Source organism: Mustela putorius, unplaced genomic scaffold (genome assembly GCF_011764305.1).
Source record: "Mustela putorius furo isolate JIRA1106 unplaced genomic scaffold, ASM1176430v1.1 tig00000174_pilon_pilon_pilon, whole genome shotgun sequence".
Taxonomy (NCBI): domain Eukaryota; kingdom Metazoa; phylum Chordata; class Mammalia; order Carnivora; family Mustelidae; genus Mustela; species Mustela putorius.
The window spans coordinates 26,363,744-26,389,922 of NW_025421304.1; the positions used below are offsets into that span (position 1 = coordinate 26,363,744).

Here is a 26,179-nt window from a genome sequence, read left to right on the forward strand (position 1 = left end):
ACGCTAGAATGGACCGACAGACGCGAGACCAGGCAGCTCCAAAGCTCTGCTCCCTGCCGGCTCCAGGGCGGGACTGCAGCCCGGGCGGTTCCGCCGTATTATCCCCTGTTTCTCGGTCTCCATAGAGACAGCGAGTCCCACCCCGAGGGCTGTCTCGGCGGGAGAATGACCAAGGTCACGCTGGCCCCACCCACCAGACCCCGCCCCCTCCGCGCTCCACGGGCTGGGGGGGCGGAGCTACTGTTTAAGCCTTGTCCAGTAGCTCCAGGGCAGCTCCATGGCTTTCACGCTAGGAGAGACCCGCTCCTTGCAGCTCTGGACATCCTCGGATGACCCCCTAATGGGAAAACAGCCTCATCCGGAGCTTCGCCCAAAGTTCAAAGCAGGCCCCCACCTCCACGGGGGAGATGAAGCTTCTCAGAGCCACAACCCAAGGCCATTTGGGAGCTGGAGCGGGAGGGGGTGGTGGAAGGGTACAGAAGGTGGGGGCGGGGGGGGCGGGAAGTTAGGCTGGGGAGCGAGAAGGCCCCTCCATCAATGGCATTGGGGTCTAGAGCTCAAGACCACAGCTTTCCAATTAACATGCAGCATCCCCAGGCCACAACTCGGGAGCACTGGGAGCAAGAGGGAACAATAAGCGAATCGAGTGACCAGCCCCAGAATCCTGATACACCGACTGCCATCCCAACTGCAGGAAAAAGTTCCAGGACCTCTGGCGTCTGCGTACTCCTTTATTCCCATTCTACCCCGGTAGCAGCCTCGCAGTCTCTGCTCCTGCCTCCGGATCCAAAAGCCTGCTTTCCCTCTTCAAGTATAAACCCTAATCTTCAAGAAAAATAACAACCTCCAAGCAGCCTTCCGAGTACTTTCCACAACCAGGAGCTTTGTAATAGAGCGCCTTCAGTCCGTTCCATATGACAATCTGGGTGCTGACTCAATGTACGAGACCCTCCCACCCCACCCCTAGGCCTACTGACAATGGTCCAGCTCCAGGATGGCCTGTGGACCTTGCCATTAAGAAAGTATGCAGTAAGTCCACAAAAGCATTAAAAAAATTTTTTTTTTATTGGAGCATGATGGCCGGTGGGGCGGGTATTGCTGAGTCGTGGGAGAAGGGGTCCCATCCCGCCGACCGCAGGGGCTCCTAAAGTGCACTCGGTGCGGCGAGGGTGGGGGTTTTGCATAGAGAATCCGGGCTGGCCGCTACTCCTTGGCCCTCCTGCCTCTCCTCCTGACTAATCCAGGTCGGCCTCCGGGCTGCCCCGCGCCCCGGGCCTGCCGCTGCTCGGGCTCACGAAAACCGCGGGCGCACGCACCTGCAGCGCCAGCCCAGGCTCTCGGCCCCTGCCCCCTGGGGCGGCCAGAGCCGCGCTGCCGAGGCGGGTCTGTGCCACTGGAATCTCGTCCATGGACTCGGCTGATGCCGAGTCGTAGGCGCCTGCAGGCCCAGCGGCGTGCACTGGGCTGGCACCAGCGGAATCGGACAAGGAGCTGGAGCTGTGGCCTGGGGCCCGGGGCCCTGCAGGGATGGAGGAAAATGTGAAACTGGGGACTGTGACACTCTCGGGACCCTACCTTTCCTTCTTTCAGAGCTCAGGATACAGTCAGGAAGAGACACTCACCTGGCAGCCTAGGCAGCTGCGATTCAGGGTCCAAGGTCCCAGAGGTTGGCACCTTATATGCTCGCCGCTTCCTCTTTTTCTGCAGAGAGGGGAGAACCTGAGTCCCCCTTCCCTAGACTTGCACATCCCCCAAAGAAGCAGAGGAGTGGGGCAGGTTAGAGGGTTCTTTTCCATCCCCTTACTCCTGGGTAAGGAGGCCAGCACAGTCCCCCTTACCTGGGGTTGGATCCGGGGGGACAGAGCCCGAGTCTCTGGGGAAGAGGGTGGCAGGGCTTCCACTTGGCCTTGGGTAGCAAAGAACTGAGAAAGACTGAGGGGGAAGAGGAAGGATTGATCGCTGGATGGTCATTGTTCCCTCAAATCCCGCCCCACAGGAGGTCCTCTAATAAGCTTCTCTTCCTAGCACACAGAAAAGGACATTGATTTTTCTAAGGGCATGCCAGTCTGGACCCAGACCTATACTTTGGCCTTGGTCTACCCCTTTTCCCCCACCTCAGATGTCCCTGCCATGCCAATGAGAGATGTCCAGGTGGCACATGCCCAGGCTGCACTCACTTGGCATTCACTGTGGCAGGCCTGGCCTGGCCAGGGGGTTCTGGGCGCACATGGCTGAAGGTCCTCATGTAGAACTCCATCTCCTGGGGAAGATGTGGGTCAGGGAGGCTGGGGGCCAGGTCTGGATCCAAGGCTTTCTGGGTCCTGAGCCCATCCCATCCTGTATACAATACCCCATCCTATACAGAACACCCCCTTCTCACTGGTCTCTCTGGCAAGTCTGCGTGCAGAGATCTATGACTATCCTCCAAGCTTTCCAGCTATACTGGGCAAATCCCTCTTGCAGGCCAAGGCTTAAAACACCCATTTCTGGACCTTACCCCTCCCTACCATCTGCTTTACTTCACCTAGTCAAACTTCCTCCAGGAAGCCCCCAGCCTCATAGGTTGAATGCACCCAGTCTGCTCTGGCCAAAGTGGGTGGTGGGGAAGCGGCTCTCAGAGTAACCTCCTCCTGTTCTTCTCTTCTCCCAGGGCTCCAGTCTCTAAACTGATTTTTACCCTGGCTGGGAGACTGGCTAGCCGCTCACATGCCGGAGTGTGGACCCAAGGCTGTGTGCATGATGGACTGGAGCTAAGTCCTCAAGGTACCAGCCACAATCTTGGCTACCTGGGACGGTGGGAGAGGTAGAAGCGGGCAGTGATGGGACTGGTGGGACAATGCGAGGTCTCCCCCACCTCAAAAGAGGAGGCATTAAGAAGTGGAGAAAAAACAGCACCACAGCCCCATCGGGGATCAGGCTTATAGGCAAGTTCTGTGTCTACTTTAATCACTGATCCTCACAGCCACACTGGGAGTGGCAGACCCAACCCCTGAAAGTACAAGGACCTGGGACCAGGAGGTTACAGAAATGGGCTGGGCTACCATCCAGCACTCAGGACGCCCATGAGGATGCAGATGAGGAGACGAAAGCTAGGAAAAAGCCAACCTGGGTATGGAGGGTATAGGGCAGAGCCAGGACAACGATGCCCCACCCCCACCGGGTGGGGGAGGGCAACGGGACCAGCTGTCGCCTGCTCTGAAGTCGTTTCCATGGAGACCCAGGCGTCCTGACTAATGCAGAGATGACACTGTAACAGCAACACTGTCTCTAAAACAAGCCTATGTTTGGGGGCAACGGCTCCAGAGTGGGGCCCCTCCCGCATTCCTGCTCAGGGTGGGGGTGGGGAGGCTGCCTTCAGGGCCCTGGCAGATCTGGGGGACAAAGCCCAGCTGGTCCCATGCTGACTGTACAGACACAGAAACTGAGGCCCAGGGTAAGCCTCATCCCCAGTCAATGCCCAGGCTAGCCCTGTGAAAAGTAGTGTGTGTGGAGGGGCGGGGTGGGGGTGACAGCCTCATCAGAGGAACACTAGAAAAGGGGTCAGAGGCCAGCTGTGAGACTGGGGCTTCAAGGCAATGACTAGGACCTCCAGGTAACACTCAGGTCACATCTTTCCTCTTCCTCAGTGTGGACTCAGCACCCCTCCAGGGCCCGGCAGACAGGGGTAAAGCCTACCCTAGTGCCCCTGTGCTCCAGAAGTGGGTGGGGCAGGAAGGGTGGGAACAGCAGCAGCAGAGGATGGTCCCAGAAACCTGAGGGGCCAGGATGAGACAAGAGGCAGGCCCTAGCCAGCTGGGGAAGTTTTTGAGGGTATACCAGGGTGTCCCCACTCAAACCTCCTTCCCCTCATCACAGCTGTTCCCAGGATCCTCTCACAGAGCCCTTCAAAATGTGCACATTCAAAATGGTACCTCTCACCTCGGCACTGTCCTCTCTGCAATGGGACAAGCATATCCCTCCTCCCCCTGGGGAGGCCTCTCTCAGGTCACGTGCAGAGGATATTAAATGCCCTTGCTGCTTTTGCTGCCACACCTGACTCCCAAGCCTAGGCAGGCAGTGACTACAGGGCAGGGTTCTAGAGCCCTCCAGTCTAAGCATCCTAGGGCAAGCCCTGCCTCAGTGGGTACTGATTATGAAGCTTGAGAAAGTCCCTTGCCTGTGTTTCTGAGCCTGTCTCCTCTGTGAAGTGGGTATGGAGAAGATGCCCACTCCCAGGATGGCTGCCACTGCACTTAGATGGGTTCAGTGCCAGGCACCAATTTATGTATACAGTGATGTGGCAGGGGGGCTGCCACCAAAAGTCAGCATTCCCCCAGGCCTCCCAGGCCTGGGAGCCTGGCCCACCCCTAGCAATGACAACAGGAGAGGCGGGGTCCCAAGCCTTCTCCCAACCCGCCCACCAGCCTGTGTTTGTATCTAGTTGCCATGAGGACTTGGGATCCAGAGTTCAGCCTTCCCAGCAAGGCCTGCCTGGGCCCCCTGCCTTCCCAGTCCCTGGGGGCTCCAAGAACTGGACCACCCCCTCCCCCAGCTACTAACCTCAGGAAGCCACGGGGCGTGGGAATGGGGATAGACTGGTCAGGAGCTGGGCTGTTGGGTTCCTGCTTCAGAGTGCAAAGACCTTAACTCTGCCCAAACCCAACTTATTTAACCCTTCTTGGCCTCAACAGATTCATCTGCAACATGGGTACAGTCACATTACCTGCCTCATGGGATCTTTTAAAGATTAAATAGGGTAGTGGGTACAAGGGCTCAGGGGCATGGGGGTGGAGGGGTGTAGAGAACTCATGGCTCCATCCTCGTTACCTATTTGCTAGTCCATCCCTCTCCCTTCTACAACCCCAAGATGCTCGCTTGGAGGCTCCTACTTTCAGGCTCCCACATTCCTACCTCCAATACATGCCTGGAGCCTGCGCAGGAGTGTACATGGGGTCAGGGAAACACAGAGCTCCCTCTGGCTGTGTCCACTCAGCAGACACATGCTTAGTATAGGCTTGGCCTCGCTCCTATTGCCTCCAGCATCTCCTAATCCAGCTCCGGTTCCAGGCCTACTTCCCTTTGCCCTGTCTCATCACTGCTGCTTGCAACACAGCCCACAACCCCTCCCACACCCAGGCCCCAACACCCACCCCCTTAGCCCTCTGAGCCACTTCTATACCTGAATGGGCCGCATCTTGGGGGGACATGACTCGAGCTCCCTGTGGGCCCCCTTTGCCTCCTGTGGCAGGCGATGCTGCACGATGTACTCATAGGTGGTGAGCTTGTGCCACACTGAGGGGGTGAGGAGAGGGCTCAATGCAGTGGAAAGGGGATCCTAGAGTTCAGAAGGTAAGGGAGGGTGCCCAGCCCCAGCCTAAAATCACTGTCCCCAAATACACTAACCCATGAAGTGAGACCAAGGCACCACAGAAAGGCAGTACTAAGAAAGCTTCAGGGTTCTACAGCACAGCTGGTACCTCCCTGCGGCCTAGGGACCCCTATCCCCTGCAAGGCAGGCGTAGGTTTAGGGGTGTGTGTGTGTGTGTGTGTGTGTGTGTGTGTAGGCAGGGGAGGGGGCAACTTACTGAGATAAATGTGGAAGCAGAACAGGTGGCCCAGCAGGGCTGTGGAAAGCAGGCCCAGAAGGATGAGTAGGGCCGCCAGGGCCAGGATGGCAGGAGCCTGTGTCTCCACAGGGGCAGCGGGCAGGAACACAAACCATACATCTGTGTGATTCTTCAGGACTGCAAGGCACAGGCAGACTGCTCATCTGGGGCTATGACCAGTGACCGGAACAGACCCAGGGTTGGAGGGCGAGAGTGAGCCAGGAGCTGGAACTGACCTTCAAAGTGGTGATTGGTGCGCAGCTGCATGGGGTTGACAAAGAACTCCACAAAGACGTAAGTGGCCACCAGCACGAGGAGCAGGACACCCAGTAGGGCAGATGCCACACTGTGTAGAAAGAGCCTGGGCCCAGCCGTGGGCAGCTGTCAGCACCCAGGTGCTCCAGCTGGGTAAGGGCCCAGAACTCAGAAGGGCCCATGGATGGGAGGGGGACCCAGGCCTATAACCCCACATCCCCAACTCCTCATGCAGTCAATGGCTTAGGGCAAAGATTAATTTGGTAGGCTGCCCCAGCACGAAGAAGACCCCAAACCCATGCTTAGCAGTCCCAGGAGGCAGCCATCAGGAGCATCGCCCTCAGACCAGCCCACGCTAATGCACAGCACCCCTGCCGCGCCACATATGCAGACTCAGAGTCCCTGGCTCACACTCAGACCCATGCATCCCCAGCCAAAGGTGCGGCCTGTATCTCGCTCTCACCGGTAGTTCCTCTCGCCCACGCAGTTGTTGAGCCACTTGCAGTGGTGGTCAAAACCGCATACACACTTGTTGCAGGCGCTGCAGTGCTTGGAGCGAGCGCTCCTGCGGGAAGGGGTGGGAGGGGCACAACGTGGTTGGCTAGCTTTTTCCGTACTTTCCCCGCAGACTGCTGGGCAGCGGAGGGGGCGGCAGAGGGACCCAGGGACCCAGACACCAGACCTGGAGCAGGTTATCCACCAGGCCCTCCGCTCCACCACGGAGCGTGGCGACAGGTGGCGTGCATGCCCTCTGGTGGCACTGCGAAGCAGAGCACCCACAGGAGGCCTCGCTTCTGAAAAGCCAGGGGACTCCAAGGCAGTAAGGAGTGGTTGGAAGGCTTTACACCTTCCCGCTCTGGGACTGCACACCTGCATGACGGTGGTATGAAATGGAAATGGGGGTTCCTTTCCAAGCAAGGACCCCTGAGCCCCGCCAGGAGACGGTGCAGGTCTGGGACCAGGCAATGCTGCTAGGTCCAGGGCATGCACTGGTTTTTTCTGAATTCTCCATTTTTTGAGTCCCTGCTTCCCTGCCAGTCTATGGGAATTTTACTGGCATTCTTCTAGAAAACCTCAGTCTGTCTGGGCTACCTAAAGAGAGCCAAAAGTAGAGGAGTAAGCTGACATCTAGATGAACACTTCACCGCAGGGGATGCAAGCCCAAAGGGTTGTGAAGGAGTGAGCTGCAACCCTTTCCCTCAGAACAATACGGAGTGGGTAGCCACTGCCATAGCATCCACTAAAGAACAATGCACTGACTGGTGCCTAGTGAAGGAAAGGATGATTGACACCAAACTCTCCAGTGCCTTAATGCCATTGGCTCTTACTCTGTCCTGTGGACACACCACCTTCAACAGTCTGCTGTTAAATCTTAAGATTAGAACTGTGGAGCTAGCCTTGCTTGGACCATACCCCCATCCCCAAACCCCTGCCTGAGGCTGGAAGCTCCAGGAGGGTAGGGAGGGGCCTAGGGAGGCAGTCCCGAACAGCCAAGGGGGTATGGGCTCTGCACGTTCTGACTGCCCTTCCCACTAGCAGTGTGATCTGGAAGAAGTTACTTGGCATCTCTGGGTCTCAGATTCCTCATGCGTAACTGAGGATAACAGTACAGGCTTGGGGGCCAAGCAGGCTGGGTTGTGAATCTGATTCTGCTATCCAACAGCAATATGACCTCAGGCAGGCCTCTCAGCCTTTTGCAGCATTGGGCTCTGCTGATGAAGATGCTGCCCACCCTGCAGGGTTGTTCATAAGCACTTAGCACATGATAAGTACTCAAGCATTAATTCCCCTCCTGCCCCCTCTGGAAATGCTTGTGAGAATTGCGGGGGGGGGGCGGTTGGGGCTTACTGGCAGAGTTAGTCATTAGGAAAGTCTGTGGCAGTGCCGAATGTTTCCTACTTTAACTGTTGGAAATGCCATTCCTCATCTTCTGTTTCCAATCTCTTTCTCCACCCAGTTCTCTGTCACTCTATCAAGATTCTTGACTAGGTAAAACACAAGGGTTCTGAGGCATCAGGATCTCTCTAAAGCCTTGGGCCTGCCCCACTCTGCATGGAGTGCCCACTGGCAGTTTCCCGGGGCACACTTGCCACCCACACACCCTCAGCCCACACTCACTCACACATCTACGTCGCACAAGTTGCAGTGCAGATCTTCAATGACATGTGCGTGTTGGCTACGGTTGAAGACGGGCAGTGGCCCTGCATAGCTCTTGTCCCGCACATTGGCATCTGCTGGATCGATGGAGACAGCAGTCAGGTGAACCACGAGATGGCCAGCAAAGATGGCGCCCATGCACTGGCCCAGCAGGTTAAAGACTCAACTCCGCACTCTGCTGGCTGGAAGGCCCCTCCCCAACTTTCTGGAGCCAGACAACAGCTGGCTATCTCCATGTGACTCTCTCATGTGACTCTCTCTGCCTGTGCCACCTCCTACCTCCATCCCCACAAGAGCTTTCTTGTCAGACCTCTTCAGCATACCCATGCCCTAGATGGGAGAGAGGAGCCATCTGGTAACAAAGCTCACAAGCTACTGCCTACTGCTGCTGTGGGGCCCAACCAGAGGGCTCTGGCCTCACTCCTCCAGGACAGGCACAGGGGCTGGCTGATCTGACCTCAAAATCCAAATGATCTAGTTTCAGATGCTAAATGATGAAGTGAGACTGAAGGAAATTATCCTCTAAGGCCGAGGAACCCAAAATATAAATTCTAATTTTGTTTCTCTTGCCTTCATAGGAAGTCAACTCTGAGAGGGAAGCAGCCATCCTTTCTCAGCAACTGGGCCAGATGGAGAATCACTTGTAAACAGTGTCCCATATACCCAGCACCTCCCCTACTGGAGACCAGCTACTTGGAGACCTAGGGCTGAGGGTGCTAAGGTGACCTAACATATTCAGGGCCTGGCCAGGGGCAGCATGGCTAACTCCTGGAGCTAAAATATAGATCTTCTAGGACCTATCTGCTCAATGACTAGACCAAATACTGGGGACAAGTATGCTGACAACTTGCTTCAAAATCTAAATTAGTAAAAATTTGCCGAGAGACTTTACCCAGGCAGCCATTCACCATCTATCATACATCCAGTTATCCATCTGTCTACCCATCCATCCTTCCATTCTCTTGCTAACCAGGCAGACACCTTCCTTCCACCATTTATCCTCCCGTCCATCGGCAGCCCAACCTCCTTTTTCTTTCTTCCTCCTCCTCCCAGTGGCTAAACTTCCCTACCTGTCTGCATGAGCAAGGCTCTGCCCTAAGGTGCTGTACCACAACTGAATTCGAGTCCCACAGACTATCACAACCTCTCTGTCCCTATGGCCCTTGCTGTAGGTCAGGCCTTCACCCCTTCCCTGGGTTATTCCAGTCTCCTGACTGTTCCTCCAGTCTGTGTGCCCTTGAGCCGGCCCTGCACTTGGTCCCGAAGTGAGCTTTGAATAGCTTAAACCTAAAACCTTGCCTGCTTCAATTTCTACAGTGGCTCTCATTGGCTCTCAAATTAGTCTACTATTCCTATCACCAACCTCTACTCCTCACCCTTCCAGCCTCTCTTCAGACACACGGAATATTGAGCAAACATTTAGCTTCCTGGCTGCTCCAACACTCCTTCCCCTCCCCACCCCTTGGTTCATTCATTCAACTGAGGTCCTTGTCTACACCCAGCCCGAAGGGCAATAGGAAGAGCAAGACAGACTTAGTCCCTCACCCCAAGGAGCCTACAGTCAGGTGGGACCTAATATGTTAATCACATAATAGGTTGATTACAACAGAGGAAGTTCATGGGACTAAGTAACTATGGCCTCATTTAGTCTGATGGGATCCAGAAGGCTGCCCTGAGGACAGATCACCTCAGCTGAGACCTGGAGAGGAACAGACAAGAGGCAGGCACCTGGTAGGTAACGAAAGGAAAGGCGGGGCTTGGCTGGGTACTGGGAGCAACTGTACTTACTCCCACCATGAGTTATAACCATGTGGTTATTTTCCCGGCTTCCCAGGTACCCTGGTGGCCAAAACCCAGGTAATCCTGGGTGCTGGGTGTTCCCACTGCAGATCACGGGAGGAATGTTTCATGAAGCATTCTACTTAAGAGCACTGACTAAAGCCTGCCTGTTAGTCACCTCAGGGAAAGGCCAGTTTTCACAGAGCTGATGGCCCTGGGCCCGAGTGAACCAGGAAGCCCCCCAGTGACATTGTTGGTGTCTGAGGACAACAACCTTCTCTAGAGTCCTTCTCCACACACCTGTCCTTGTCACTCATCAGGGGAGGGCTCTGCAGTTTCCTAACAAAGCACACTTACTTTTCTAGCTCACACATTCCAGTGCTCACACGCACACTCCTGCACGTTCCTTGTCCTCTGGGACGCTGACAGGACTCTTCCTGCCAGACAGAGGATGAGGCCGAGAACCGGTGAGCTGGCAGAAGCTGCTCAGCCTGGTACAGCCGAGAAAGGAGCTGCTGACTCTATGCTCAAAGTTTTCAAATTCATCCCTGCGAACCTCCTTTAGCTCATTCTAGTCCTCCTCCCCCAAGAAGCCCAAGAAATCATTTTCGTGAAGTACACACACACACCAGGGCACACTCTCCTGGAGACCCACAGGCCAGACCCCCTTCGGGGGTCTAGGATGAGGACGATGAGGCCACCTGCTGCACCCCGATCTCCCAGCCTGGTAGCCATGTCCCCTGCTCCCAGTTGTGAGTTGTGGCCACAACTGGGGCTGATACCACCAGGCTCAGGCAAGTTTGTGTTTGTTACTGTTCCCAGGAGCCTCAAGGGCATCTTTATCCCTCCTCTTGTCAACTCAACCTCACCCTAAGAATCTGATTTACAGAACCAAGGAGCTCCTAAACAGCCCCGGGTACAGCATAATTATTTGACCCTATATAAAACCACATTTTAAATATACCAGGAAACTTAGTATATAAAAGAATTCTACCATGACTCTTTTTGAAAAGTGAAAAAGTCTTTCGTAAATGGAATAATTACTCCCTAATTTATCCCATCAAGCTCTGGACATAATTAGCTTTAAGGCTTTCTTCTGTGATCATTCTTGTGGTACCTCAGTTGATGAGGTTCCCAGCTGTGTGGGCTTTAAATGCTCCGAGGCACATTAGGTCCATCTGCTCACCCCATCAGGCCTAGAGGTTGGAAGCCAGGCTGGCAGGCAGCTGGTCCTCCCTGGCAGTGAAGGGGCCTGCCTGCACTCTCGGGGGCCCCAGAGCACAGCCGCTGGCCCCTGTCATGCCCTGTCCACTGCCCCAGTACTTCCAGGTACTACACTTTCCCAAGGATACAGCATAGCCAGCGGGCACCCAGTGGTGAGGCAAGAGGGGAACAAGGACCCCAAAGCCAATGACAGCGAAGAAGAGGTAGAGCAGCCAAGCCACAATCTGGAGCGGGTGAGGGGGCCAGCTCCACCCATTCCGACGGGACCGCTGGCCCTGCAGCTCCGGCGAGGGTCTGCTGGCCTGTGCGGGCGCCGTCCACACACTCTTCTCAGGAGCTGTCTTGTTGGAGGGCTTGTTGCAGATGTTCATCTCCAGAGGAAAAAAAAGTAGAGAGAGCGTTAACCTGAGGCCCGGGATGGAGCCCAGAACCCCATGCCTACAGCCAGGTTTCAGCAGCGGGAAGCAGGCTGGGCCGTGAAGCCATCTCCCAGCCGGGGGGAACTGGCGCCCTAGGATGAGGACAACAGTTGGTGGGGGAGGGTGGTAGTGTAGCGCTCTTCTCAAAGCCCCAGAGCAAGCTCTGGCCCTGGCCCCCACCAAGACAAGGTAGGAGGGTCCAGGGTTTATTCAGGACACAGTGGGCCGCCTGTTACTCTAAGTGCTCCGTCTCCACAGCCATCAAAGTTAAACCCAGTAGGACATGTTGTCATCTGTTAACAGTATCAGGCTGAGGCCAGAGCTGTGAGAACACCTGCTGATTCTGTTAGTCATCTCTGTCCTGAGGTCCAAATGCAAGTGTCAGAGAGGGCCCCCTTACTCTTTGCAAGGGCAAACAGGGAGTAGGGGTGCTCAGAAGGGGGTCTGGCCTCTGTCCCGGGACCAGCACATACTCCCTTTAGGACAGGGGCCAGTGGGAGATCCTAAACGATCTTTCCTATGCCTCAGAAGGGCTGCCTGAGATTCTTAGCTGAGGAGGAGCCAGCATGCAACCGATAAGGGAGGATCCCTCCTTGCTTCACTCCCAGCAGGTGACCATGTTTCTCCAGGTAAACCGGGGCCTGGTGCACTGGGAACAGGAAGGTGAGCTGACACTCTTTGACTCACTTGAGATCTCACGGGAGGCAGAGCCTCCTTCAGAGGCCGACCACCAGGTGGCAGCACTCCCCCAGCCTCCAAGTCACCATCCTTCCATCTAAGAGGTGGCCTCCTGGCCAAAATTACAAGCAAGGCAGGCAGGTTGTGCAGTCATTCCAGAAGGAAGAGTCCCAACCCCACTATCTTCTGGGACTGAAGTGAGACTAGAGCCTGGGCAGGCAGTGCCACAATTGGGAGAACTCGTGGTAGGAAGGCCAAGAGCAGGGGACAAAACCCAGGCGGCTGGACTCTACTTTTAGAAGGCCATGCCCGTGGGTCAGGAAGTCTGACTATGCCAGAAAGTACAGCAAACACCCCTCAGCAACATCTGCCAAGAACATCTTCCTCACTTCTCAGCCCAACGAAATGTGACTTGACCGTCAGAGCCCAATCTAAGCATCCAGGAAGCTTTACCTGATGCCCCAAGCAGACTCAGGGGGCTCTCATGCTTAGTCTTTATTGGGCAAGTCCCTCTGCCACTCGGAACACTGTGTCATCCCCCTGTTCTGCCAGTTTCTCCTAAGGTAGCAACAATACTGTGATTCACTCACCCCTATTCCCCACACACCTTCCCTCAAGCATCCACAACATACCTTGTACATAGTAGTTGCTCAGTAAATGTTTGCTGACTTGAAAACATCTGAAATAAAGGGAGATGCGGGTGCAATAAATGATGTGGAATCCTAGCCCATGCAAAACCATGGCCCACTCTGCCCTCAGTCTGCACAGCCACCATACAGACACCCCTCCTGCCCGAGCGCCCCCACCACTGGCTCTTACCCTGAATGCGGGACATTCGCACTTAGCCACTGCCCTTCATCACACCCGAGGCTTAGAGCCTCCTGCAAGTCAAGTCTGCCCTGTTCATCTCTGAGCTAAATGGAGTGGCCTTCGTTTTCTCTCAGGGACTCAAGTGGAATCCCTGGGTCATCTGCTTTGTCTTCAATAAGAAACAGTGAAAAGAAAGGTGAATAAAGAGCCCCAGCTTGGAGGAAACAGATTTAGGTTCAAGTCCTGGCTGAGTGGCTTGAGTTTCTTCATCTGGAAAACGGGGGGAGGGTAGGGATACAGGACTGTGTGTAGATCAGTGATCCTGTAAGAAAAGCCCTAACACAAAAATGCTCCCTAAATGACAGATATTGTAATTACCCTTAAAATAGCCCTTTGGCTTGTCCTCATTTCTCCAAAGGGAAGCAGCTGCATCTGATACTCTGTGAGGTTAATTTTCAAAGTGATGGGGTTGGTTGAAGCTGCTTTCTTAAACCAGTGGTCCTAAAGATCATGTTACCATGAGTTCTAGGCCACTGCATGGTCATTCTAACCATCTCACCTTTGATCAAAGGGACAAAGGTGATTTAAAAAAAAACAAAACAAAACAAAAAAAACTGGCACAACTTCATTTTCGATGTCCTCAGAGGTAACAAATCTTTGATTTCTGGAAACAGTCAAAGGTCATCAGGTGAAGTTTGGTGAACAGCCAAGCTGGGTGACTGCTCAGGGGCAAATCCTTGTGGCTTGCACCTCACTTCTCCAGTGATATCATCACCAGGGTAACTACTTCAAAGAGAACCCATGAATTGGGAGCCCTCCGCAAATCTCTGCAGCCCTACTCCTTAAGGAAGTTTCTAAAGAAAAGTGCAGAGACACATGGCTGACATGTCCCCACTACCCAGAGTGGGCTGGCAGTGGCCATAGGCATCCCCCAGTGCTGCTGCTTCCCTGATTACCTGACGTGGGAGGAGTCACCATCTGAGGACTTGAGGGTGGCTCTGACTCCAAACCAAGCGACCCTTGGCCCAGGGAGGGTGCTGCTCATATGAGACTGTGGGCACGGGGAGGCTGCTACTGGGCCTAAAGCCCTTGCTCTAGTGGCAGCACTCCAGAGCAGACACCCAAGCTGGCACGCCACCTGCCCCCAAAACCTGGGCCCTTGTGGGGAAATTCTTTGGGCCCGAAGGACTTTGGTTAAAAGGGCTGAGAGGTCGGAGAGAATCCAAGATGGGGCCTCAAGCAGGGATGGGACCGAGTACTGTCACCAGACCCAGGAACTTCTGTGTCTCTTCCCTCTCGGCACTTCTCTAGGAGACCAGATTGAACGATGCATGGCTCTGCTCCCGGACAACTTGGCCAGCCTCTGCACTCACACACTGGCCCAGTCAGCACTTTGGGGGCCCAGCCCCCTGATTGCGCTGAAGATGTAAACACAGATGAGACCAGGCTCCTGCTTTCTGGGGGCCCAGACAGGGCAGTGGGTAAACGGGTCCTGCAAGGGCCACCCATTCAGTGTAACAGAACACAGGGTGGATGGGGGAAGGGCGGGCGTGTGCAAGGGATGGAGCCAGAGAGAGTTGAGTCCTGAGAAGCTGCAGGGTCAGATTCCATGGGGCCTAGGAGGCTTAGTACCCAAGGAAGCTTGGGTACTACTAAAGAGGCCACCAGGAGTCAAAGGAACTTTAAAGCAGGGGAATCACATAAAGGTGGTGGGTGTTTTACAAAATTTCTAGTCCTAGTGGGGAAGAGGGCATGAGCAAGAGGGGAAAGGGTGGGCCTGGGAAGGCAGCCGCCTTATGCTTGGGGAGGAACTGGTCAGGAGATAGAGGTCAAGCCACAAGGTCCCTTAGACTACCCAATGCCCCAGCTACATCTCTGGTGGGCTGAGAGGAATATATGAGCCTTAGTAAAAGACTTTTCATGTACCTTCTGCAGTCACAGAAACTGGTGGAGATGGAGGCACGACAAGAGTGAAGAGTGAAGAGGCCCCATGGAGTGTTATGGGCAAAGGTCCCCACCGCCTGGGTAAGCCAAGAACCCACCTGGCTTCTTAGGTGGCTTGGAGGGGGCTGTACAGGCCCCTCCCAGTTCTCCCAGTAAGGTGAAGGTCATTGTCCGGATGACAACAGTCTCTTCCTGTTAACACTCACTTGCTAAAACCCTAAAATAGCATTTTCAAAAGAAAGTTAGGTGACCTTAATTTATATGCCTGATTTAAATGAGGGAACTCTTTAACATTTCAAGCTCTCACTATGAACTGCAGAATCGTTATATGATTGATCCACCTCCCTCTTGCCCACTTCTGCTCCCACCCCCCAAACAAAAATAAAATTTTTTTGGAAATGCTGTTCTGAGATTCATGAACGGCACCCTCAAAATAACCAGAGGTGAAAAGTCCCAGCCCTGGGGAGGCAGTGGGCAACCCTGCATTCCTGCAAGCTGCCTTAGAATTTCAGAAAAAAATCAACTTAATTACTAAAGAGGATCTGTAGGAGGAGGCCACTGAACTGGGAGGGTAGAGTGATGGGGTCAGAGGAGAAGAAACTGGGCTGTTGAGGGGTACTGAGGGCCTGGGAGCCTGAGCCACCAACGGAGAGAGGCAAGTTGGAGCTAGGCAAGAGGACTAGGCCTGGAGACAGAGCCAGGTTCTGGTTCCTGCCCTACCTCTCTCAGATTGGGCAACCCAGAGGCAAATTTCAGACCCACCTCTTTGGGTGTCTCCTTTACTCAGCTTTTTAAAAAAGTTAGCTGGGGGGCTGGGGGAGGGCACCTGGCTTCAACAGAACATGCAACTCTTGATCTCAGGTTTGTGAATTCAAGCCCCGTGTTGGGTTCACTTACAAAGAAAAAAAAAAGTTAGCTGGAAGGCAATTTGGCAATGTCTACCAAACTTAGGAACACATACCCTTGGGCCCAGTCATTCCATTTCTAGATATTTATCTTATACATATGGTCACAAAGTACACAAAGAGTCACTGCAGTCTTGTTTGTAATAATAAAGGACAAAAAAAAAAAAAACAATGTAAACTGACTGTGGGACATCCACACAGTGAAATGCTATACAACATCTGAACAAGGAGGAATGAAATGACCTTTGATACACAGTGAAGGGGAAAAGAAAGATGTGGGACAGCTAGTTGTAGAGCGTGCTACCAAGTGAGTAAAAACAAAGCAGGATGGAGAGATGTTTAAGTTTCTACTTGCACAGATTCTCTCTGGAAAGAAATGCAAGAAGACAGACACAGGGGCAGCCAGCCTCTGGGCAGAAGAGTCAGTGGCTGGGGTGAGAGAGATTTGCTTTGTGCACTGTTTGAATTTTTTTTCTAGCACATGCATTTAATGCTTTTGAAAAAAAAAAATTATGTCAAATAATTGAGGAGTGTCACGTCTTACCCTCCAGGCCCCATTGTGCTGCCATGCGGACCAAATGTGGGCTCCAGAGACCTGTACCACGCCTGACAAGCAAGGAAATCCCGCCTAACGACCATGCAAAAAGAATGTCCGGTTTTAGTTCAATGCTTTCTCACTCTCCAAAGCAATTCTGAATGGTTCATCTGCAAAGCTGTGAGGAACAGTCTTGTCAAAGCTGGAACCGGATCACCAGGCAGCACACCAGAGGAGCCGCTGGGCAGCACCTTGGTCCAGTCCTCAGCCAAAGGCCAGCTTTGCTTCCCATGACTCCAGAACCCAAAGGGAAGGTACACACCACGGGATGGTTTTGCTCACAGCCATCTTGCTTTTTGTTAAGAAAAGCTAGAGGATTTATGGTTGCCACCGGAATGATTTTCCATGGATACTTCTTACCATATTTTCATCTTTTTTCCCCCCGGATCTGCTTTTAAAATAACTTTCACTAAGATTTAACAGATGCCCAATTTCAATCTAAACAGGAGCTGGAGAAAAATGTGGCATGGTGCACACTGTTTTACGATGTGAAAAGTCATTCACAGAAGAAGTTTTGGGGCAGATACTTTGTTTACAAAAATTTCTCATAGGTGTCAGAGAAGTCACTTGCCTTAAAATTCTGGGAAGTGGCACCAGTTTGACTAAAAGATGCACATCATAACAAGGCCCAGAAAATAAACTGGAACTTCAAGCTGTTCTCCTAGTCTTCGCCAATCACTGTTCTGAGATCTAGCTGGGCTCCTCGCATAAACAACATGCAGAAGTTTGATGCTAGAGCAAGAAAAGCCTGAAACCTCAATCATTCCTGAGTTGACATGGTCCGAACACATTGTCTGTACCATTCTCCTCCTGAAGCAACCACTGCAAACAGTTTGGGGTTCAAGTGCAGCCAGGGAAAGGGGACAAGAAGGGTGGAGTAACATGGAGTGAAAACAAGGCCACTGAGGAGCCAAGGGTTGTTGATTTTAACCAGGAAATCAACTCACATGATTGTAGGAGCAAGCCCTAAGGAACACCCACCAAGAAACAGTCGTTAAGAACAAAGTTGTGTCAAAACAAAGGAAGAAAAACAAAAGGAAAAAAAAACCAAACCTGGCTAATTAAGCACCAATGTTGCCTTTACTGCAGCTCGTGTGATTAGCTGTTTACAAACCCATCTCCCACAGCGAACCACCAGTTCCACAAAAGCAGAGACCACCCTTCACCTATCTCTAAATCCAACTCTCCTTCAATAAGAAAAATTACAGCATTTCTTACCATCTCTGCTGCCATCACCCTAATCCAAGCCTCCATCATTACTCCCCTATCGTTTCAGTGATAATACTAGCATTTAGAGGGTACTTTTTCTGTGTGGGGGCACTGCTTTAACTGCTTTGACAGAATTCATTTATAAACCCTCACAACTCAGAGAGCTCAGAGACCTCCTCCATCACTGGTCTCCATGGGCTGATCCATCACTTTGTCTCTCATAAACAACATGCGGAACAACATCTCCCTTTCACAGATGAAGACACTGGGTCTCAGAGGGACTAACTTCTAGGAGACACAGCTAGCCTGGCAGAATTAGGATGGCCCTCAACTGACTTAGTGTGTGGTCATAAGGCGCTGCCTACAGCAGCCAGAGGAAGGTGAGCGTTTCAAAATTTCAGACTCCTCCAAACTTTTCAACGGTTTCCTCCCGCGGCTGGTATAAAATTGAAACCCCCATTACACCCTGCAATGCTCCCCTCCCCCTTTCTATTCCTTAATGGTACTTTGCTGTCCATGGACCTTTGCATTTGCTTTTCCCTCTTCCACAAACACCCTTACCCTACTTACAATGCTGGTTTCTTTTCAACCTTCAGGTCTTAGCTTCAAAGTCACGTTTTACAGCAGACCCTGCCTGACCACCACCCCCGCCCCCTCCATTACATCACCAGAGCACTTATCTCGACCTAAAATCACTTTTGTCTTCTATCTGGTGCCAGCACACACACACACCCCCACCCGCAAATACTCTGTGGGTTCTGGAGATAGCCGTTTCTTGGAGTCCTCCGTGGCCTGGCGTCTGGCACACAGTAGGCGCTCAACGCAGATATGTGAACCTGATGAATGCTGGAAGGAAGCCCCGCGCTCTGGCCGGTCCCTGGAGTCCAAGCCACGGGCTCCAGGCCCAGGTGAGCGCAGAGCACGGCGGGGCGGGGGGCAGCCACAACCCTTGTGGCTCAGGCCAGGCTTCCAGGGGAGGGCGGCGATGGGGGCTCCTCACCTGCGCGTCGCGGCGACCGAGCCAGATCGGCCCTGCCAAGGTCACCCAGTGGTTCAGCCCCCGCGCCTGGACGTCCACCCTCCAGGGCGGCAGCACTTCAGACTCTCGCAGCGGATATGATCCCCGGGACCAGACGGCGCCGCAGCCCGGAGCAGAGCCCCATCCTGGGCCGCGCGACGGTGGCTGGGCCAGCAAGTCCCCGGGATCCTGCTGGAGCAGGCTGGTGGTACGGCCGGGCCAGGCCGCGGCGGGCTGGAACTCTTCAGGCGCTGGGCCCGTTCCCCTGGCAACCGCGCAGGCTACGGCGCCCCACAGCGGCCAAACCGCGCTGCGTTGCTTCGCACGGGCATCGAGCCTGGGGAGGGGCCCATCAAGGACCCCTAGAACCCCCGCTGACCCCTTTCCCCATTCCCTTTCAACTTTTCTCCTCAAAAACCCATCCCCGCCCCCCCACCCCCCATCCCACAGATGTCTTCTCGAAATCCTAACTTGTCCCCAAAACGACACCCTTCAGTTAGACCACCACTCTCAGGGAGAACTCCCCCACCCCCCCTGCAGTCAGCCTGCACACTTTATGAGTAGGTGCTGGCACTGGACATTCCATGGGGAACACTCATGAGATCCCTGCCCTTCAGGGAGATTATAGGGTAAGAGAAAGACAGGTACAGCCAATATGCAGGTTTCCCCATAATATAAAGTGTGAAGTGTAAGAGCAAAATATATAGCACAAAATATCTCCTTTTTGTATTTCTTTTAATCAGATAATATCCTACTGTGAGCTCCCATCCTCCAGGCTGGTAGGAAATGCAGTCTTAGCCTCCACTGGGCTCTTCTTACCCAGGTTATTCCAAGGACTCAGGATCTCCTGCAGCAGCAGTCTGAGAAGTCACAAGCCCTCTCTGGTGCTGAGGCCTCGGCCATTGTCCCAATCACACGACTTCCAGGGTCGGGCTCTGAGGGGCCATGCCTGCTGCCCCAAGATTGCCAGGGACAGGGGCACGTGAGTGGCTCAGTCAGGTAAGCCTCTGCCTCTTGATTTGAGCTCAGGTCATGATCTCAGGGTCTTAGAATCAAGGCCAACATTGGGCTCTGCACTCAGCAGGAATTCTGCTGGAGATTCTCTCCGCCTCTCCTCTCACTCTCTTAAAAAATAAATAAATAAAATAAATCTTAAGGAAAAAAAAAAAAATTGCCAGGGACAGGTGCCTGCTTCCTGGGTCCCAAGGCCTGAAGACTCTCTTTCCTGGACCTGACTTCCCTGAAAGCCAGGGAGCACTGGAAATGGACTCTCTCATGAGCTCAGGCTTTCCCCCGCCCCCCAAAAAACAATGAAGAAACTTTATCTTCTGCCAGCAGTCCGATGCATATCTCCAAGGCCCTAAAATGGTGAGCAGCTAGCCGGCTACCTGCTCATAACAGGTTGGACAGAAAGCATCCCTATGCCTAAAATGTATGAGCAACATAACAACTCCTGCTTTGTCAAAAGTCAGTTGTGAGTCATTGTGCAAGTGATTTAATCTCTCTACCATATAAATTCTTGTTTCCAGGCCTGATAAACTCAAACTCGGTGTGGAATAAATATCACTACTACTCTGGCCTCAGAAATACAAGATGATTTCTCTTGTTAAGATGTCAATCAAGATGACTCTTTACCTGGAATTGAAGGACCTTAGGGTCCAACAGAGATGATGACCCAGAAATCAAGGTAGAGGATGAGCCCATTTATGCCCATAGGGAAGGGAGAGAATCTGAGAGTCACAGCCATCTAGGCCCTGGGTCCACCTACCTCCCAAGCATGTCTCCTGGATGTCCCATGGGCATCTAAATGCAACATATCCCTATATACCCTTTCTGTCTCTGCCACAAAGTTGTTCCTTCACTCACGCCCTCCAAAGGGCACCACTAACTACCCAGTCTCCTCCTGGTCCTTGCCCATCTAAACCAGATAGTTCCCAAGACTAGGCAGCATGTCCAGTGTCCGTTCCTCCCACTCCACTCCAGTCCGGACCTCCGGACCACCAGCATCTTACTTGCTGATTCTGCCCTAGCTTCCTAACAACTGCCTGCCTACCTCCAGACCATTCTTCTCCCAGTTGCTGGGCTTATCATTCTCTCCATATTTTTTTAAAGATTTTGTTTTGGGGGCACCTGGGTGGCTCAGTTGTTAAGAATCTACCTTTCGCTCAGGTAATGATCCCAGGGTCCTAGGATGGAGCTCCACGTCAGGCTCCCTGCTTGGCGGGAAGCCTGCTTCTCCTCCTCCCACTCCCCCTGCTTGTATTCCCTCTCTCGCTGTCTCTGTCAAATAAATAAAATCTTATAAAAAATTTATTTTTAAGTAATCACTACACCCAACATGGGGCTCTAACTTACAACCCCAAGATCAAGAGTCACACGCTCTATTGACTGAGCCAGCCAGGTTCCCCCTTTCTCTTTATTTGTTAAAGTGGGTTGTAGTCTGAGTAATGGCCTCCCGAAGGTGTCCACATCCTAATCTCTGAAAGCAAAAGGGACTTTGATTAAATTAAGGAGATTGAAATGGTGGAGATTATCCAGGATTTTCCAGGTCAGCTCACTGTTGGTCATAGGGCCCTTATGAAGGGAGGCCCAAGGGTCAGAATGGGAAAAGGTGATGTGATAATGAAAGCAAAGGTCAAAGAGATATGACAACACTGTGCTACTGGCTTTGAAGGTGGAGGAAGAAGCCAGGACCTGAGGAATGCAGACAGCCTCAAGGCTGGAAAGGGCAAGGAAACAGATTGTTCCCAAGAGCCTCCAGAAGGAGCAAGCCTGCTGACACCTTGACTTTAGCCCAGTAAGACCCACTTCAAGCTGCTGACGTCCAGAACTGTAAGATAAAAAATGTGTATTATTTTAAAATATGTGTTGTGGCAACAGCTTATTGTAGCAATAGGAAATTAATACAGTGGGTTTCAAATAGGGTTAAATACACATACAATGAATTAAAACAGGTCTCATTTGAAACAAAAGTCCAAGGGGCAGCTCAAATTCCCTCCATGCCTGTCTGCATGATTCCAAGCCAGGCTCTCTGAGAAAAGGACTCCCTCTGGCCAAATTGCTTTTTATTTATTTATTTATTTAATTTTATTAAGCTCTACACCCAATATGGGGCTCAAACTCATGACCTCAAGATCAAGGGTAAATGTCTACCAGTCATGTACCCTTGATCAAACTTGCTCTTTAAAAGCACAGGCAGTTTGAGCATAGTCTTCCAGAGTCTGTCAACATAGTGAGGTACCCAATCCAGAACCTGACACCACCCAGGGCATCACCTACTAAAGAAAGCAAGCAACACGTTGCCCACTCCCGTAGCAGAGAAACCTTCTCAATATGAAAATAACATCTGATAGGTCTTTCGTGTAAGATACTTCCAGGGGTCCCTTTTGCATTTAGGATGAACTAAAAGACCACAACATGGCTACCAAGGACTTGAAGAACAAGTTCCTGTCCACCTCTCCAGCCCTGTCCTCTCTGAGGATTACGAAGCTCCTAGAACCTACAGCATTTGCTGCCACCCCCAGGCCTTTCCCCACAGGGTTCCCTTTACTTGGAGTGTTGTCTTAGCTCCTCCTGCCCCTTTGGCCAATTTCCATGAAAATGTGAGGCCCACTTTTGTGGAACAGAAGTCAGCCCCTGGGGCAGAACTTGTTCCTGTCCACAATGGTTGCCCCACAAGGTCAGTCTGCCCAGGGTGGAAGAGACCAGGCTACAGGGAGAAAAGGCCCAATTGTGGTTTTAAGGGCTTGCACACCCTTAAAGATTAAAAAACCCCCATGCCCTGTGCCAAGCCAGCCCATCCTTCATTAGAGCCATTGTGCACCTGGGCCCCTCCAAGACCTGTCACTCATCCCAGGGCAGGTCTATAGTTTACCAGTTTCAATCCCAGCTCTGCCATCGCCAGCTGGGCAAACTCGTTCACCTCTGTGAGTCTCAATTTGCTCCTTTGGTGAAATGAAGGTAACTAGCTACAACACAAGTGTGATGAGGACTGAAATTGTGCTCGTACTACTAAAGCACATGGAGTGTTCAGCTGGTAGTAGACATCCATACGTATCATCTAGACCTTGCTTATCTTTCCATCAGGAAGATGATGCTATCCATTTCATCAACTAATAAAATTAAATTTTAATTGTCAAATTAGCCCAGGTGGGATGTGGCCAGCCATCGCTCTCATTCTCTGGGTCCACTTTGTCTGGGTCACAGTACACTTTCCAATGAACCCTGGATGAACCGGCCCCTCCACATGGCTTCTGCCCATGGCCACCAGAATATCTTGCCCCGGCAAGCTCAGTAGCCTCCAGACTGGTCTTAGTGCTTCCATTGTGGGCTCCCATCCCCCTCAGTCCATTCTCTTCACAACTTGTGGCTGTCAAAAAAAAGTTTCTTTTTTTAAAGCCAAACTGATTATTTTACTTCCTACTTACAACCATCATGACCCTCCCTGCTCCCCAGGGAGCAATAGTTCCATATACCATGAAATTAGAATCAAACCCTTCTCCTCACAGTGGCCTCCAAGACCTCCCGTGCCCCCTGGCTCCGGGTAATTCCTACAGCCTCATGGGCCTCCCTTTCCTCAAAGGACCAGGCTCGAGGTCATACGGAGGCCTTTTGCACTGATGCTATTTGCTACCTGGATCATCACTTCCTCTGGGCTAGCTTTCCCCGACCCTCAGAAGACACTGTTACTCCCATAGCACGATGGGACTCTGGTTTCCACTCTCAGTGGCTCCTGATTGTGTACTGATCTGATTAGGGGCTGTCCCTCCAGACAGCCAGAGAGACCCCAAGGGGAGGAATGATGCTTATCTAACTCCTTAGTACAGAGCTTGGAACACAGCAAGTGCTCAATAAATGTTTGCTGAAGGAAGGAAGGGAGGGCAGAAAGATGGAATAAATGAAAAGATAGTGCTTCCTATGGGAGTTCTTTTGTGAAGCCTTTTATAAAGTAAATGATACTTGTTGAATTATTTTTGGTGCAAAAATTCTTTCCTATCTTATTATCCCTTCAACGTAGTACATCTATTTTTTCCCCCCGTACGCCTTGTAACGATTTTTTTAATTTGCTACACAAAGGACATTTTCCTCCCATTAATTTTTCCGTGTTAAATGGTTTTTATGACCACTTTGTGCTTTAAGAAAGAAATACTGCTCGGTATTCAGAATATTCTTTCAGCTTCTTTGGTGAGAAGATTCTGGAAGCCTTCCCACTGTTGACTATAACCAGTGCAGCTTGGAACACGATGTCACCCCTCCAGAATTCTCTCAGACCTAGATAAAAACTTATTCTGTGTGTCTCGTTGGGGACAAGGTGTTTGGAAACAGCGCCTTATGCAACAGAGCTGCTGCAGGGCAGTCCCTTGGAGGCAACTGTAATAAAAATCATGATGTGTGAAAAATGTGCCCACAGAGTCCGAGGAACTAAAGATTTTAAAGCTTCTCTGCCAGTAATTCAGTTTTTATTTTATGTTTCTTGGAAAACTGAAGGCTTGTGTCTACCACATGTGTTACCTAAGACGCAGGGGGCGGTGGGAGGCGGTAAAGGGTGTTTTGTGCTGGTGAAAATATCTATGGCCACCTGGTCAAAGCAGTCCTCTTTGTAAATGACCTCCTCTCCCTGGGGCCTGCACATGCTCCCCAGGGAGGGGTATTTTCATCCTGCATGAAATTGCTCTCTTTGCTTGCTCACTTCTATGGGCAATGGTACATGCTTGCAAAGCTGCTGACTGTGGTTACTTTATTTCAGAAATGTGCAGGCCTGAAACACCTGAATTTTTCCTGGAATACTTGAAAGCAAATTATGCGCCGGAACCTCTCAGGCCTGTTCCCAGCGGAATTTCCTTTGAGTGCTCATATCTCAAAACTTTATGTAACCTGACACAATTATCTGAAAAGGGTCGGAATCCAAAAGAACAGTGTTCTGAGCTAGGAATGAAGGTTGGAGCTGGGAAAGACGTGTCCTCCCCCTGCCCGGGGACTGGGTCATACTTCACTGCGACAATACCCAATTCACATTCCAAAGAAAAATGCTAACCCTCTGACACTGTGACCAGGGGGAGGCTTTGCTTCATCTCTCCAAGCAAGGAATCACTTAACGAGGTGCTCGAGGGACATTACAAAAGCCCTAGACCTGGCTGGTGATTAAAAATATTTCGATAACCACCATGAGCAAGTGGTCTTCCCAGGATGGAAGCCAGAATGGCTTGGGCCCCTTTTGGGGAATATACCCCCCCACCAACTCAAAAATCAACCCATTTGAAGAGGTGGCGTCTCACACCAGCAGTTAGCAGTACAAATGGGATATATATACGGGGAGTCTGGAAACCTTATTTTCACCCGGTGATGGGTCCAGGTGATTCTGACTCAAGCCCAGCCCAAGACTCCATCTCCCCAGGCCAACCCCCCAACTCCAGGGAGAAGTGGGGAATGAGGACACAAACTCTAAGTGCAGACCTAAAATCGGGGCTCCATGAGGAGATGACCCCGCATTCCAGAAAGCCCCTGACCCAAGAAGCTTCCTCTGCCCCTTATTTAGTTTCTCTTTCAGAAATCCCCATCCTGCTCACCATTTGCATACCAGCGGTGAGAGACCTCCTAGGAGAACAGGCACCACTCATAGGTGGTTGGCTTTTCAAGGAATTTGCTGGAGAAAATTGTAGGCAAGGCTGTGAACAAAACCCCCCTCCATCTGGTTTCAGTTTATTTAAAAAAACAACGCACACAGGCCTCCCCACCAGCAATCAGAAAACAGCCACAGCTTCCCCAGGGGGGTATTAGCCACCAAGGGTGGGGTGAATTTTATATATGTAAATAAAGTAAATCAGCTAGCCAACAGCAACTAATTTTTGTATCTTTTGCAGTTGTTCTGCCAAAAAAAAAAAAAAAAGGCCTAAATCAGCCGTGATGGAATTATAAAGAAGCAAGTCTTGGAATTTGTTTTAACAACTTGTCTTAATTCTACCACTGGGTGACATGTTTCTAGTCTAGAAGCAAATTTTTTAAAAAGGTTGATAGTCTTTCACCCAGGTATTGCCAGCGCCCTAGGCTGAAGGCCAAGAGGCAGGGTGACCAGATGGTTGGGAGCCTAGCATCTGGATAGCTGTGTGACCTACGGCACCCCATAACCTCTCTGGGTTTCCTTCCTTTCTTTTTTTTAAAGATTTTATTTATTTATTATTTGAGAGAGAGAGCAGGATGGGAGGGGGGAGCAGAGGGAGAGGGACAAGTAGACTCTGCTCAGAGTACATCCGCCCTGGGGCTGGATCCTAGGACCCTGGGATCATGACCTGAGCAGAAACCAGGAGTCGGCTGATTAACCTACTTAGCCACCAGGTGCCCCTGGGTTTGTTCTCTCATGTATAGTACCTGCTTCCCAGGGACTATATGAGCATAGTAAATAAAATAAGGGACAAGGACACCACACACAGGACTGGCATATGACAAACACACAGGAAATGTGGCAGAAGGTTATGAATGACTCAAAAACCACACTGTGGGATCCGAGATAGCCGGTTTCACCTGGAGTCAGCCAAGCACTCCTGGCAGGTGTTCTCAGTTGGGCTTGCCTTTCCCCCCCAGGGCTGGTCTAGAAAACGCTTCTG

At 51.9% G+C, this 26,179-nt stretch overlaps 1 protein-coding gene and 1 long non-coding RNA gene across 8 annotated transcripts; one reads left to right on the plus strand and one right to left on the minus strand.

Annotated features, from left to right (window-relative positions):
- Positions 1 to 3: 3 nt before the first annotated feature.
- ZDHHC1 (zinc finger DHHC-type containing 1) lies at positions 4 to 18,861 on the minus strand. Of its 7 annotated transcripts, XM_013052226.2 has the most exons (14): positions 18,561 to 18,611; positions 16,301 to 16,384; positions 14,950 to 15,068; positions 12,730 to 12,776; positions 11,129 to 11,371; positions 7,963 to 8,138; positions 6,304 to 6,405; positions 5,822 to 5,946; positions 5,565 to 5,723; positions 5,159 to 5,271; positions 2,178 to 2,260; positions 1,839 to 1,932; positions 1,623 to 1,701; positions 1,047 to 1,519 (listed from the first exon to the last, which is right to left on the minus strand). In XM_013052226.2, exons 4-14 carry the CDS (start codon positions 12,736 to 12,738, stop codon positions 1,236 to 1,238), a joined length of 1,467 nt encoding a protein of 488 aa, XP_012907680.1. In that variant the 5' UTR covers positions 12,739 to 12,776; positions 14,950 to 15,068; positions 16,301 to 16,384; positions 18,561 to 18,611; the 3' UTR covers positions 1,047 to 1,235. The 7 variants fall into 7 exon arrangements, with proteins under 7 accessions (XP_012907682.1, XP_012907680.1, XP_012907681.1 ...); XM_013052228.2 differs by lacking the exons at positions 1,047 to 1,519; positions 16,301 to 16,384 and adding an exon at positions 4 to 149 and having other exon boundaries at positions 18,561 to 18,849; XM_013052227.2 differs by lacking the exon at positions 16,301 to 16,384 and having other exon boundaries at positions 1,047 to 1,545; positions 18,561 to 18,857.
- On the plus strand, positions 11,305 to 25,793 carry LOC106005018. Its single transcript, XR_001178186.2, has 5 exons — positions 11,305 to 14,932; positions 16,308 to 18,468; positions 19,322 to 19,577; positions 20,108 to 20,265; positions 21,253 to 25,793. It is a non-coding gene; the product is annotated as an uncharacterized LOC106005018 (long non-coding RNA).
- The last annotated feature ends 386 nt before the right edge of the window (positions 25,794 to 26,179 follow it).